Below are 15,127 nucleotides of genomic sequence, written 5' to 3'. Positions count from 1 at the left end.
TCGAATCTGCACAGGTCAGGGCAAGCCAACAGCACTTGGGCAATGGCTGGAGTGGATGGCGAGTGTAGCTGGCAGCCAGAGAGGAAGAGCGCACCCAGCAGTTTGCAGGACTGAAGGGCTGTCTGCATTGCAAGCAGCCCGGTATCGCCAATCGGGTTAGACCGAAAGTAGAACATCCTTAAAGTTGACTGGTTACTGGACAAGAGCGAGCACAGGTAGTGCACAGTGTCTGCAGATAGCCCATTGTCGAGAAGATCTATCTGCACTAGTTGACTACAACTAGTAAGTGCAGGCAGCATGAGTGATAACTGCTTAGCACCAAGACGGGACCAGCGAAACAAGACATTCCTGACAGCATCGGCATGAAATTGCACCACATAGCTCAGCGCGCGGCAGTCAGCAGGCGTTGGACTGTAGCAAGAAAAGCCAATGGTGGACACATGTCTACCCGTCACAAGACACGACATGCGTGCCACTGGCCTCAAGTTGCTGGTGCCGGTTTCTGCTAGGCGACATCGCTCCGAAAAGCACCGGTGTGCAAGACATTGCCTGGCATACTCATGCTCGGACTTAGTGCTGCATTTCCACCGGTCGGCAGACAAGTCGTCACCGGCAGCAGTTGGTGATTTCAAACACAAGTCTGCGCGGATGCCAGCGGTGTTTAAGCGGGCCAGGAGAACATCCACACCAGCATTTAGTGTGCTCCTTCTCCACTGGACCAACACCCGGTGGTGGTGAGCATCAGGTCTGGAGGCGTCCCCAAGCCCGGCCGGCTGTAAATAAACATCAGCATGCGCTTGCGGGCTGACGTCGAGTAGCATGCTTGCCACCACTGCTGTAGATTTGCTTGACAGGGCTTCCGTTATCGGAGCAATGGCTTCCAAAAACTTGGAGTCGGACAGGAACTGGACGTCACTACAACACGGCACATCACTTGAGCCATCAGCAGCAAACTCGTCAATGACCAACTGCACCAGTTTGTCGGCGAACAGCTCAGAATTAAGGTCTGCTGCAAGTAGTATCCAGAATGTGCTGAGGTGTGTGCTGATAGGACCAAGGTGAGACACAAGCCAGGCGATGCTTCCCTCATTCAGCTGACAGCTTGTGACAAACTTCACAGCCAGGTACTCTTGTATGGCCTGGTGACGAAAGCACCACACCCGCTGGTCAGATGCGAGTGCGCGCTGCGGTACTATTAGACCCAGGGAGAGAGCTTTCTCGCCAAGCGACCATTCAGCCAAGTGACAAGACGTGAACGAGAACTGTCGGCGAACAAGCATGTGAAACGCAAAGAAGCCGATGTGGACAAGCAGGTCAGCGGCACTAGCTGGCATGCTAGTCCAGTCACAGATCTCCAGCTTCCAGTGGGATGACACAGTGTGTAGCACCTCTGCAACACAAATACTCGACAAGCAGGCGGGCGCCACCTTAGCTCGCTGGTATTCCTCAGCTATTCTCCGCAAGCAGAAGGCATCACAGGCAAGGCCAGCTAGGTGCGGACTTCTCCCTATGACGTTGCTCAGAGCGCGGGCAGGAGCATCATCCGCGATGCAGCCGCCGCTCTCCACTGCAATAACACTACTGCCCGGCGGCTTGTACTGACCAACAACTTGAGCAAAGCAGTCAACGCTTCCGGACTCGACCAACATTATCACATCCCTGCAGCACCGCGACACGACGATGAGCCTTACGTTCTGCAGGGTCCCAGAGCACAACACGCCACGGACATAGTCACTGCATGCCTCCAGACCAACCGCGTCCAGGCCGGACAGAATAAAGCAAACATTTTCCGGGTGTGAAGCGAGAAAGTCCGAGAAGACGCCTCCTTTGCCACGCGAGTCCCAACCCAGCTCATTCGTGCCAAACAGCTCATACACATTGCTAGCACTGCGGACACTATCGGAAAGTAACGACTGGCATACCACTACGTCAAGCTGGGTCCACAGGGTGTCCTGTGACCACTTGTCCAACACTGCATCTTGGAAAAAGCTCTGACTGCCTGCTTCTGGACCACTGATAGCCAGCACAGATGACGCGTTGGACCAGGTACCTTCCTTGCTACATGTACTGTTACTGTCGTTTTCAGGTCTTGAAAGCGTTGGGCGGAAGAGTGAATCGAGATCAACGTCATCCGTTGCAGCACTCTGCAGGTTGAGCTGCTGCTGTAGCACTTCCTTCCTTTCAATCTGTGCCAGAGATCCTTCAAAGCCTTGCTTACATCTGCTTCGTACCTCATCCGGACCAAGAGCACACAAGTGAAAAGACACTTTGCCACAGGCCTGAGTACTGCTCACTGCTGTGTCAAGCTGGGCCGCCTCTCGGCTAGCAATGTACAGGCCCTTCAGGTGCTCGGCGCAGCTTTGGATTGTGCATTGTGGCTGCACGCTGCCTTGAACTGAAGTGGCACTCCCGACAGAAACATTTACATCACCGGGAGAGCCGAGTGACAGTGCTGCACGATCGGATAACGATTCTCGCTCAGCATCAACTGAGGTTGAAGGTGACGCTGCTGAAGCGATTGCTGATCTTTCATCTGGCCAAAACCAGGATAAAGGACGGCTGAACCAGGACATGGTGATCCTCCATGAAATGCAGAGTGTGGAGTGTGTTTCTCTCCAGCGAACAACAGTAGCAGTGACAAGGAGAAGCTTGGGAGAGGGGCACTATGTTTGAATGGAAAGTGAGAGGGAGAGAGAGAACAAGCAGGGTGATAAAAAGAATAAGCACCAAAAACCCATACAGTAGCATCCGCAGCACATGTCAACATCTGCCATTTCACCACAGGTTGTGTCACATCGCTGTCAGTTAGCTGTCTAGCTGTTTATTTGTGACGCAGCCCAGCATGCTGTCTAACTGTGCAGCACTCTGGTACGTCACACATTTGCGTCAGTCTCTCTATTGCACACATGCCACAGCTGCACTGCACAAAGTACAGTACAGCAAGAGAGCAAGCTCAACTAGGGACAACTAGGGACAACTAGGGAAGGACATGTGCCAGTAGCACTGTTCGGGTTTCATTAGGCATGGTCTCATGTTGCCATCTCCATGACAATCGTTGTAGAAACGTACGTCATGTTAAAAAATAAATAGAACTTTAGGGAAAGTTCAACTCAAACTCTACCAAACACAGGAGAAAAAATCAGTATAGCGTATGTACACGGTGGGCAAGGGTTACCTAGACTGGAGTATGTACAACTTAAAAAACAATAGCACGGAACAGCAAGAGCAGCACTAGTATAGCAGTAGCAGTAGCAGTAGCGTGACATCAGCAAACATCAGCAGACATCAGCAAACATCAGCTAAAATGCTGCTAGTATGAGTCAATCACCTTCTTAAGTTTCTTCGCTGTGGGTCCTGCATAGAAAAAAAGGCAGCCAAGTCAAGACAAGAGCGCAGTGTTACTACGCAATGCTAGCAATAGAGAATATGTACAGCCCGCGTGCATTACACTATAAGTGTAAGAGTAATAGAGCGTACAGATTGAACGGGTTGCTGCAATTGCAAACTTCCTGGACTACATCACTTCCGTGGTACAGTGTGTACAAGGAGGATTCAAGTATATCTCCAGCTGCTGCACAACCGCAACTCAGTTGCACACAATATAATTATACGCCACTTCCCCTTATCTCCAGCTGCACAACTGCAACTCAGTTGCACACATTATGCCACTTCCCCTCCGCACAAAAGCAGCACAGTCCGGTATGCCAATCAACATCAGGGACGGAGATGCAGGTAGAGAACACAGTGTTGCGTTCCTCATCAACTCACTGATTATGCCAGTCAACTACATTGCACTACAAACAGTGCCGCTCTGAATGGATATTGCTTCTTGGCCCTCCCCACAGAGCTACTTTCGCTCTTCTTTAAGTTTCGGCACACATACATATAGCTTACAGAAAGAAAGAACACACGCACACACACACACGCGCACACACACACACACACACACACACACACACACACACACACACACACACACACACAATTCATGACCATGTTCTGACACAATCCACAACAGCACATTTCACCGTACCTTCAAATGCTGGTTCTGTTGACTTGCGCTTTTTCCGCTCTGATGGCTCTTCCGGCGGAACAAAGCTCTTTGCTCTTCTTTCCTTCTGCGCCTCGGATGCTAGTTGTTGCTTGGCCTGATATAGAGAGACCGGCATCCATGCATGCATGCGCGCACGCACGCACACACACACACACACACACACACACACACAACTAGTAGATAAACACAAGCAACCATGCAAAGCATTCAATCCGGATTACAAATCAAGAAAGGAACGGGGGAACATGTGGAAGGAAATGGGCAGGCAAAGATGCATACCGACACACAGACACACAGGCACACGTGCACAGACGCACCGAAGCAGACATGGACACAAGTGGCACGTATACGGTAGCATACACGAGTAACATACATGTGCAAACAGAGTCTAACAACATACATGTGCAAACAGAGTCTAACAGACCCTCTATAAAACAAGGCTTTCCTGAAGCACCGCACAATTGAATTTAGCTCACCTTCTGTTGCTCCCTCTTGCGGATCTCCTTCTCCTTAGCCTTCATGAAGTACTCACCAGCAGCAAGGTCCTTATCAACCTACAGAGATACACACAGCAAGCCAGACAGAAGGAGATGACAGCCAGGGCAATCAGAGCACAGTCAGACTTTCAAAACCACTCAAACGACAAGAAACATCATTGGCTATATTGCATGCGTAGTTCCAAGAACTGAAAACAGGACAGTTTAGTGGTAGCGACCTCGGTGATAACTACATGTGCAAGAAAGTTGGTTGGTAGCTCAGTTGATGAGGGGCGAATTCCCCGAAACACTGTGCATTGAGCAGGGAGTGGTGCCGTCTAACAGGCTTGCCGAGTCGAATGTTGGATAGACTTTTCGTGCGCTCTGGATGGCAGTCGTGAGTCATTCAAGTGTCAAGATATAAAGAGACCATTGCTCTTTTCACTTCTCCAAACTACGTATTGCAAGTCAAGAGTTATCCTAATTCAGGTCTGGGAAAGATAAGAATGACTAATACTGCCCTTGGATACTCTTCCCTAACAGGAATACATCCACCTACATGTACATGTACAGGAAAATGTCCACGATAGCCTGGCAGACATTAGGCATTGCAAGAAGAACATTGCGTACCTGGCTCTCCTGCTGTGGCGGTGGGAATGGAGTGTACTCTTTCTTCTTGATAGGACCAGTCTTCTTGCGCTTTGTAGTGGTCTTCTTGAACTTGGGTAGATAGCGATCCCAGGACTCATGCTTCAATGATTCATCTTTCATAAGTTCACGTTTGATCATCAATATCTGGTCATAGGTGTTCACAAAAAATATCAGATCTACATCATTGAAGAAGAGGTTGGTGCGACTTTGGCGATAATTGGGCAATTGTGTGTTACATCATTGAAGAGAACAAAATAGAAAAATACATGTTACACTCAGTATGGCATCATTCCTCTATTTGTCGTCACTGTCTCTATATGTCATCACCTGTTTACTTTGTGCCTATATGGCTTCACTGCAACTTTCTCTATAAAACTCCAGGTCATTCTCTATAATCATAACTCAAGACGTGACCTCTATATATCTCCACTCAGGTTGAGACTTTCTCTGTATGACTCCAACTCAGATTGCCAACTTCTCCATACAAAATATCTCTCTATGTGTCTATATCACCTGTTTACTTCGTCCCTATATGGCTTCACTGCGACTTCTCTATATATCTCCAGGTCATTCATAGAGAAAGTCGCGTCTGGAGTTATATAGAGAAGTCGCAGTGAAGCCATATAGGGACGAAGTAAACAGGTGATGACATATAGAGGAGTGAACACATATACAGGAGTGAACACATATAGAGAACTGATGGACTACTGAGTGCTACTACAGTACATACATGTACTTTGAGCGCCCGATAAGGGACTTGAACCCTTGACCCTCAGATTACAAGTCTGATGCTCTACCAACTGAGCTAGCCGGGCCGCCATACTGGAACACGAGACCACGCTCTAATTACCATGAAACCAACCCTCCAGTTCAAAAATCACAACTGTCTGTGATGAACTCAGATTGGTGCAATCAACTCGGCGACCAGATAGGAACATGTCCACAGCAAGCAAGAGAAATCATCCAACTAGGGGAAGCCGCGTGATGCCAGTCATTCTAGTGGGGTCATGCCGTATTTTAAAAGCACTGCGATGGCACACCAGCAGCATATCACTACTTGTAAATGTAGGGACCTGCACTTGTTACCCCCTCCCCCCTCCCGACAGTCATGCCAGTCATGCACCTACATGTACATGTACACCCACAGTTGCACACTCAGATCAGGGAGCAGTGAGGGTATGGCCAGTATTGTTCTTTTTTCTCCTTCTTTTCTCAGTTTTCCCCACCATGGCTGGTTAAAATCGCCCGCATCACATGTTTATTGGCACTATCATCGTGATTGTGTAATAATAATAATAATAATAATAATGTCTCTCCCTCAAAACCAGTTAATAATAATAATAATAATAATTTCCCGTTTGTCTCTTTCCCTCAAACTAGTGAAGATGTTATGACTTGGGGCTCCCCGCGTGCTAGAGTGTACGTGAAGTGTGTGGGTACAGTGAGGGCTGCGTCCCACCCGCCTGTGTGGATTCACAGGAAGTGTGAGTTACGAAGTCTGAAGAAAATGTTGAACAGTCTCTGCTGGGATGACGACTACACCATAGCTCAGTGGTTAGAGCATCGCTAGCTACAAGCGAGGGTCCCTGGTTCGAGTCCTGGTGGTGACAGTCAATTTTTTCTTCAGACTTTTCCCGTTTGTCTCTTTCCCTCAAACTAGTGAAGATGTTATGACTTGGGGCTCCCCGCGTGCTAGAGTGTACGTGAAGTGTGTGGGTACAGTGAGGGCTGCGTCCCACCCGCCTGTGTGGATTCACAGGAAGTGTGAGTTACGAAGTCTGAAGAAAATGTTGAACAGTCTCTGCTGGGATGACGACTACACCATAGCTCAGTGGTTAGAGCATCGCTAGCTACAAGCGAGGGTCCCTGGTTCGAGTCCTGGTGGTGACAGTCAATTTTTTCTTCAGACTTTTCCCGTTTGTCTCTTTCCCTCAAACTAGTGAAGATGTTATGACTTGGGGCTCCCCGCGTGCTAGAGTGTACGTGAAGTGTGTGGGTACAGTGAGGGCTGCGTCCCACCCGCCTGTGTGGATTCACAGGAAGTGTGAGTTACGAAGTCTGAAGAAAATGTTGAACAGTCTCTGCTGGGATGACGACTACACCATAGCTCAGTGGTTAGAGCATCGCTAGCTACAAGCGAGGGTCCCTGGTTCGAGTCCTGGTGGTGACAGTCAATTTTTTCTTCAGACTTTTCCCGTTTGTCTCTTTCCCTCAAACTAGTGAAAATAATAATAATAATAATAATAATCTCCGTAGTATATGCCCAAGCGTACGCACATGCCACCTGTATGCAACTGAGCGTGCACAAGACACGGTGTACATACCTTGATGTTGTACGCTGGGTGGATGTTCTTCATTGTATCCAGAATAACACGCCGTGCCTGAACGCAACAACGCATGGAAAGCATGCAAAGAGAGTAGCAGGAAGATTTTAACTGAGGGACACCCACGCTTGCCGAGCACAATCAAGATCCATGGAAGTAAGGTTAGTTAGCTTGCATACCTATGCAATAGCAGGTTGAGCAGGTTGAGCTAGCCAATATAACTGTATAGCCAGTATGGCCAGTGGCAATGGACGGTTCTGAGCTGCTAATAGACTAAACAGCACGACAAGATTCGTTGCATCCTGATTGACTGACCTGCTTGAGACCAGTGAAAGGTCCGACGCATGCCACTGTGTTTCCCTGTACCATGATATAGGACTCTGTGAGTAGTTCCAGTGCCTGAAGAGAACAATGCACACACACACAACAGCACAACGTTCACAGACTAACTTGTTAGAATCCCACTCAAGGACACTTGGGTACAGTGCGGGCAACTGCAGCAAGTACCGACTGACATACACGATGTGGCATGAGCCCTGCAGAACCACGCGTAATCTTCTCTTCACGCTCGTCTGCTGCAGTATGCTGTCGGTGAAGATTAGTTCTTTTTTTGCCTTGCAAACTGCATACAGCCGGCATGTCTTCATGCTGGCCAAATCTCATTGTTTGCCCTGACGACTGCCCCAGGGGAGAGCGTCAGCAGTACACTGTGGACTACACAAGCAATACTGCAGTACTCGGTATTTCAGCTCAGAGAAGCTTCTCACCTTCAAGGTTGCCCCTGCTGGCCCAAGGAGTCGCTGTCTTCTTTTTACAAACCGCTCCCTGTTCCGTACCATTCCACCGATCTTAATTACATCACAGGCAACATCGTCCTCGAATATCCGAACAGCCTGGGGAGACAAGCCAAAGGGAATACAGAGGCAAACAAGACACACAGGAAACAACAGCATCAAGAGATTGCGGCAAGCATTGGGTATGGTTCATCCACCATACATACCAGATACCCACAGACAGTTTTTGTACCCCCCCGCTTGATTCAACATTAGGTAGAGTGGAGGGGGATGGGGCATATGCTGCACGTGACAGAAGAGGACTGAACACCACACCTCCAGTGACAATATGTGTTGAGACTAGACAGACCTCTTGTTTCAACGACGGGACAGAGTGAAGGCAATGCTAAAAAAAATCTCCTGCCTTGTTGCCTGGTCATGAGAGTATTAGAAAAGAGCTTGCTTTTGAAAAGAAAAAAGACAGAGGAAACCGAGGTAGGTAACAGTCGGGCTTACCTGTTCAATAGGTACGCTTCTGGCCAGAAGCTTGATCATGTCACGGGCATTCATGATGGACCACGGGTCCCATGTTTTACGTGTTGTAGCAACTGTCATGCTGCCTTCTACAAGGTCCAATGTTCCAGTAATGGCCTGTCCCAGGCAAGGAAAGGAAAAGAAAGAGAGGAATGTAAAGCAAGAATGCCACACGCCTGCTTTACCAGCAGCTCCTAAAAGTATTTATTTGTCACTTGCCAATGTTGGACAGGAGGGTAAGCAGCAGCAGCAGCAGAGTTAAATCGACCTGCGAGAATTGAAAAGCCAACTGACTTGCCGGTTCTGCGATCTTGGAACAGGCCTAAAAAAAGATGCACTACTTTGAGCAGTCTAATTAGGATATCTGCAACACAATGCATGCCTGCAGAGCTACGTTTTTCCAAGAAGTATAACTGAGAGGTACCAGGATGCCCGGCGCTACTTTCTTCACGACTACAGACTACACTGGCCAGCGTTAACATTATTGTCAAGAGTACATAAACCAGAGTGTGCAACTCGGGATGGTTCCTGTTGGAGCGTAATTCGTGCAGAACGTCATTTCTGACGGCATGGTAAGCCACAGGTACGGTGAAAAGTTGTGTAACCAGTCACGGTGGTGCAGGTCACTGAGTTTGTCCTGATTTCGGTTTTTTGATACGGATCGCCTGGTGAATTTACTTGCCAGTGGATGTACGCAGGGCATGCAGTCACACAAAAAAACACCAAAATCCTAAAACAGGACGTCTAAAATCATGCAAACTAGGCTGATTTCCGAGCTGTGAAATACGAAAATTTGAGCTGTACGCAAGTCGCGGCTTGGCTGACCTCATCAGGGTGACGTAGTGCACGAACTGCGCTGTTTCAGATCTGGTATGCACAGTTGCACACTCTGGTTTATGTACTCTTGTTACTGTATATACTGAAGCACAGGAATACTAACATTCTGACTACTGTACATGAGTGAAGCTACATGACTAGGCCTATACATGACTGTGTAAGCAGTAGCAAGAGCATGAATGCCTTCACTGAACAAACATGCCTAAACAGCACACAGCGAGTCCACGACATGTTTGTGGTAGCAAAGTCAGCAAACTGATGACATCAACATACAAATTCTTTTAGCTTTTTCTGCGCTGTGCTCCATATCTGCTTCAGGTAGGTTTCTCTGTACTTGGGGAAAAGAGTGGCAAAGGAGCTCTCCTCGGTTAGTGGCGCTGTCATATCTTCTGGTTTGAACGGATCGATTTTCCAATGATCAATTCCATCATGATCCCAAGCTGTGATGGAAAGAACAATGAGACAAGAAAGGGAAGTACAGGAGAAGGGTGTCAGCTATTTTCTTTGAAGTTATACTAAAAAACGATAGATTTTACGGTTTACGCGAGACTCAGTCAGACTGAGCACTGCCCACCCTCAAGGATCAAGGTGCAGATGCAGCTATTCAAGCAGTGGGAGGTGAGCAGATGAGACCCACAACGCAGTCATCAGCAAAAAAAACAAAACCAAAAAAAACATTTGCTACAGTCTTGCACTGTTTAGGGGTCGTCCACAATTATCGAAAGTTTTTTCCAATCCGTAGTAGCTTCGAAAGTGGGTGGGTGGGTCAAGGCCAGTTACGGATTGAAAAACTTCCGAAATGACACGTGCGCGTGCCACTTGTACGTCTACGTGTAGCCCCTGTTTTCCACGCGCGGCTGCACGCGAACTGTCTACTACAAATATTTTTGTAGTTCTGGCAGTTTCTGCGCCCCCGCGCGCGCTTCCTTGGCTGCTCCTGGGCCGGGGATCATAAAGTTCGGCGCATTCGACGGCAAGTCGACACTTTCTATTTTTGAGTTTCACTGTCTCCTTCGTCCAGAGTACCGTCTTCCATGCACTCCTTTGAAGTCCTTCCGTCTAGCGCTGGCGCTGACGACTGTTATTGACTATGTCCAGACAGGCGACAATGTTTGGAAAGGCGGTGAAGAAGCAGCCCTTTTTCAAAACCGCTGGTGACTCTGATTATTACAGAACAATAAATTGCTTGTGGCAGTTGTCCAAGACGACGAACAAGGATGTATTCTTTGCCGAAGCGAAAAAGGAATGGACGAGTAAGTTTGCCAACGATGCGACAGCCAGGCGAGAATTGTTTGATTCGGCGAAGAAATTGGAGGGCGATGTGAAAGTTGCCGAGTCTTTCGTCGTCCACAAGGAACCCGGCGAGTCGAGTAGTTCAGCGTGCGGACCGTCACCGGCCCCGGCCCCGCAGGCGTCCTCCACCGGCCCATCGACAGCGAAGCCCACCCTCGTCCTGTGTGAGGAGATTGGCGTCGACGCGGACAGTTTCTTCACCAGCGAAGTCACTGGACAGGTGACCCTGATGGCGGAGCTGGCGAAACTTGCGGATCGTTTCTTGGTTTACAAGAAAGAACTGCGAATATACGAGCAAGGTGCCATGTTTCAGTGGAAAGCGTCCCAGCTGGCTACCTTGTTGCAGGACACCAAAGCTCAGATTGGCCGGCTAAAGTCGACCATGCTTCAGGTGTCTGCTGCAAAAATTGACCACAGCTCAATCCTGACTTCAGTTGGGAGCCAGGCCATTGCCAGGAAACTTGCCCTGATTGGGACGTTGACCAGTGAGACGGCCCACTTACAGAGGGTGTTGGAGAAGGCTATAGATCGCCTCCAGATCCGCAATAGCCAGATGAATTCAAGGGGGACAACAAAATCTGGGACAAACCTGACGTGCCTCAACTGTCCAGAGCTGACATGGGACGAAGCTACTTCCGACCTGCTGCAGTCCAAGGAGCAGCAACATGATGTAGGGACGCCTCTGACGGCAGATCAGCTTCTCTCCTGTGCTGCCCAGATGTCCAGCACCAATGCGCTGCCACTGCGAGACATTGTGTCTTCTCTAGGCATTGACGAGGGCACTGTCAACCTCGAGAAGCTGGCGGAACAGATCTTGGTCCACCTCCCCGTCATGCGGGTTGTCCGTGGAGCGGACTTTGCAAGATCAGTTCTTGTGAATATGGCCGATTTCGCTGTCATGGGCACTGGAGATACATTCGCCGATCTATTGATGCTGGAGTCGCGCCCAGACCATGCCAGTAGCTCGGATGGTGACGTTTCCACGCCAACTGTCCCTCCGCCACTTCAAAGTGCCGATGAGCCGGAGATTGTCCACAACATCGCCCGAAAGCCAGGCAGGGTTCCATTGCACCAACAGTTCCCCGACATTGTCACTGTAGCCACTGACTTCATCCAATCTCACGGGTTTGCTGCCCAGTCACGTCGGCGATCGCAAGTTGGGAACTCCATGGGTGTCAGCCTTGAGGATATTCAGGCGCACCTGAAGGAGAAAATTCCGGCGTTGAAGCAGAGGGGCATATCTCGAACAACAATCCACCAACTGTTTGTCGGTCCTAGGAAGGGAACCCGGAATGCAGCACGGTACCGAGACCTGATCCAAGCCCGAGTACCTGGGAAAGACAACTCGAAGCATAACTCTAACCAGGATGCTCACTTTGCATTTGCGCAAGTGAAGTATGCATTGGAGTTTGCCGAGAAGCACTCGTCTGATGTACTTTCCATCAGCTGCGATGACATGAACAAGGTGAATGTAGGCAGTCTGGCTGTGTCACGCTATCACCAGTTGAGATCCTTCTTCCCGGTGGATGACAAACCTGTGTACTCAGACCATGGCTTCCCATTTCAGGATTCCAAGATCATCCCGTCTGGGTACCTTGTTCTGAGGCATCCCGGTGACCAGCAGCAGTCCAGCCGTGTACGGTCCCGAAGCCTGCCACCAGTGACTGTCAGTACAAGACCAACTGCTAGACCCCGGGCTAGAAGTGTTTCCCCGCAGCGCCATGTGACCAGTGAGGAAAAATTTGAAGCTACTACGGATTGGAAAAAACTTTCGATAATTGCGGACGACCCCTTACATGGTGGCCCAAACCAAGGACTCTCCACAGCAAAATGTCACAATCAGCCAACTGGCGTGCCATCAGACCATGCGAAGCCAGTGCTCCCCCTAACGGCTCTCCTTACGGTGTGTGTGTGTGTGTGTGTGTGTACGTAAGTGCTGACTTGTGAGCAGTTTACACGACTTTCTGGGCTTTGTTTCTGGCCTTCTCAATTCTGGGTTTGCCCAGGGAGACTCTGTCATGGCCTGAGTCCACCCTTGAGTACCTGTATACACTTCCTAGCCAGTAGTCACCAATGGAAATGCCACTACTGCCAGTAGTCACCAATGGAAATGCCACTACTGCTAACTCAAGACGATGGTCACTCACGTTTATCCCTTCTGTACTTCATTTTCTTGGACTTGGGAGCTTCAGCTGCAGTATCATCTGATCAGCACAGACACAGGAATCACCAAGAACATAGTACACACTTAGATCTGTGTACAGTCAGCCCTCGCCTATCCGGTCCTCTTTTATCCGGATCACTCGCCATCCGGAAGAAAATCGTTGGTTACCGATTTACAGCATATGCCATGCATACATACAGTATGTGTGTTCGATTATCCGGTTCCCTCGCCTATCCGGATAATTTCGCGGAAAACGGATACGTGAGGTTATGCGAGGTTCGGCTGTATTTCCAAAACCCACGATCAGGACTAATGAACTAGCAACTTTCAGTATTTCCTCTGTTATAGGTACTTTTACCGCCGACCCACAGCCGTATGATGCGCAGCAGGTCAGCGTATATGATTATACCACACAAATCAAATCACAGCGGCAGCACCTCGTCCACTATTTAGTAATATCAACCAATTTGGTCTGTCCAGCATTATTAGTCAGGAGGGTGAGAAGCAGCTTTCGGTCTGTTCATCATTAATTTACTTCAAACTCCCCAGCGCTCCCTGGTCAACCTCCTTCACCATACCAACAACACAACTCCAGGTTATTGTAGACTTTGGCATAAACTCCATCATACAGGTCTCATCAGTGAAGGTTGTAAGGATACTGAATGGCTAGAATTCGGTGAATTGCTCAATTTTACACAGAGAATAACAGATAATGAAAGTGCCATCCCACACGTTGAGGTAACATGGGTGCTAACACGCGGAGGATAAATGCAAGATGACACTGATACATGCAAGTGTACTATGGGCATAGAGTGTGATACATGTGACACTGTAGTGAGTCAGTGTAGTCTAGGCACAAACGATCCTAGCACACTGAAAGAGCGCCCTGAATATTGGAACAGTGGGGTGCTCTTTCAGGGTGCTAGGATCGTCTGTGCCTACACTACAGTATCACATGACTGTATCAGCACTCAACGTGCGGGATGGCACCTCTTCATTTTCACAATTATTCTCTGTATAAAATTGAAAAATTCACCAAATTCTAGCCATTCTGTATTCTTACGACCTTCAGTGATGAGATCTGCATGATCGAAACAGCCGTACGGAGGAATTTATGCCAGTATCTACAACCTGGAGTCATGTTGCTGGTGGGGTGAATGAGGTCGGTCGGAGAGCGCATGTGGAGGGAGTTTGAACTAAATTAAGGTCCACCATCGTATAAACTAGATAATATACAGTTCAATAGAAAAAAACGAAAACTAGGGCACCAAACGGACAGACTTGACACCGAGCTCCAACACATCTCCGACGCACAAACCATGCAGCCTTCCAACACGAAAGGTTCATCGTTAAGGAAAGATGAAGGGAAGGCAAGTGCAAAGAAGATGAAGTCTAACAATGGTGCACAGTTACTCATAACTCGTATCCCATCTTCTCCGTACATTTACTATTGGCTCAGCATCCGAGTTCAGCATAATTTTTTCGTTTTTATGTACTTTTCGTAATATGCTTCATTGCCTAATGTAACGCATCCAGCACGAGGATTTCACAGAAAATGTCAGCAAAGCCACTGCGATGGTTTAGTAGAAATGGCTCAAAGCAAACACTGATCAGGAAACATGAGAAGACTATAACATGAAAGACTTCCAGGAATTGTGAATAGAGTTTACCTTTTTCTTTATCAGCCATGTTTCTGTCACTTCCACAACCCGATCTTCAGGGGAAATAATATCCTCGCGCGATACTAAAGAGAGACCATCAGCCACTGCCTACTATACTTCCAGTGCGACTATTAGAGGCACAATGAGACAACCTTGCAAGGTTCTGTCAGTTCAGAAAAATAAACTGCACAACAAACAAGACACGATTCACCATGTGAAAAAATTACAGTGCTTGCTTTTTTTCGGGAAAACAAAAAAGAAAGACGTCATGCATGTTTTGGCACGTGTGCGAAACGTCACGACGACGTCGTTTCACATTTCAAGGGTATGACCGCATGACGCAGGAACGCATAAATAATT

General features: G+C 48.5%; 1 protein-coding gene and 1 non-coding gene across 2 annotated transcripts; both read right to left on the bottom strand.

The window, feature by feature from the left end:
- Positions 1-2,978: 2,978 nt before the first annotated feature.
- LOC135805204 (uncharacterized) lies at positions 2,979-14,991 on the bottom strand. Its single transcript, XM_065319213.1, has 11 exons — positions 14,777-14,991; positions 13,090-13,146; positions 9,923-10,089; positions 8,795-8,929; positions 8,273-8,398; positions 7,821-7,904; positions 7,506-7,562; positions 5,161-5,325; positions 4,531-4,608; positions 4,034-4,148; positions 2,979-3,354 (listed from the first exon to the last, which is right to left on the bottom strand). The coding sequence occupies exons 1-11, from the start codon at positions 14,793-14,795 to the stop codon at positions 3,311-3,313; spliced, it is 1,047 nt and encodes a 348-aa protein (XP_065175285.1). The 5' UTR covers positions 14,796-14,991; the 3' UTR covers positions 2,979-3,310.
- Trnat-ugu (transfer RNA threonine (anticodon UGU)) lies at positions 5,924-5,996 on the bottom strand. The gene has a single exon. It is a non-coding gene; the product is annotated as a tRNA-Thr (tRNA).
- Positions 14,992-15,127: the final 136 nt, after the last annotated feature.

Source organism: Sycon ciliatum, chromosome 1 (genome assembly GCF_964019385.1).
Source record: "Sycon ciliatum chromosome 1, ocSycCili1.1, whole genome shotgun sequence".
Taxonomy (NCBI): Eukaryota; Metazoa; Porifera; class Calcarea; order Leucosolenida; family Sycettidae; genus Sycon; species Sycon ciliatum.
The sequence above is the reverse complement of the archived record's forward strand: the minus strand, read 5'-3'. Positions and strand labels throughout refer to the sequence as shown.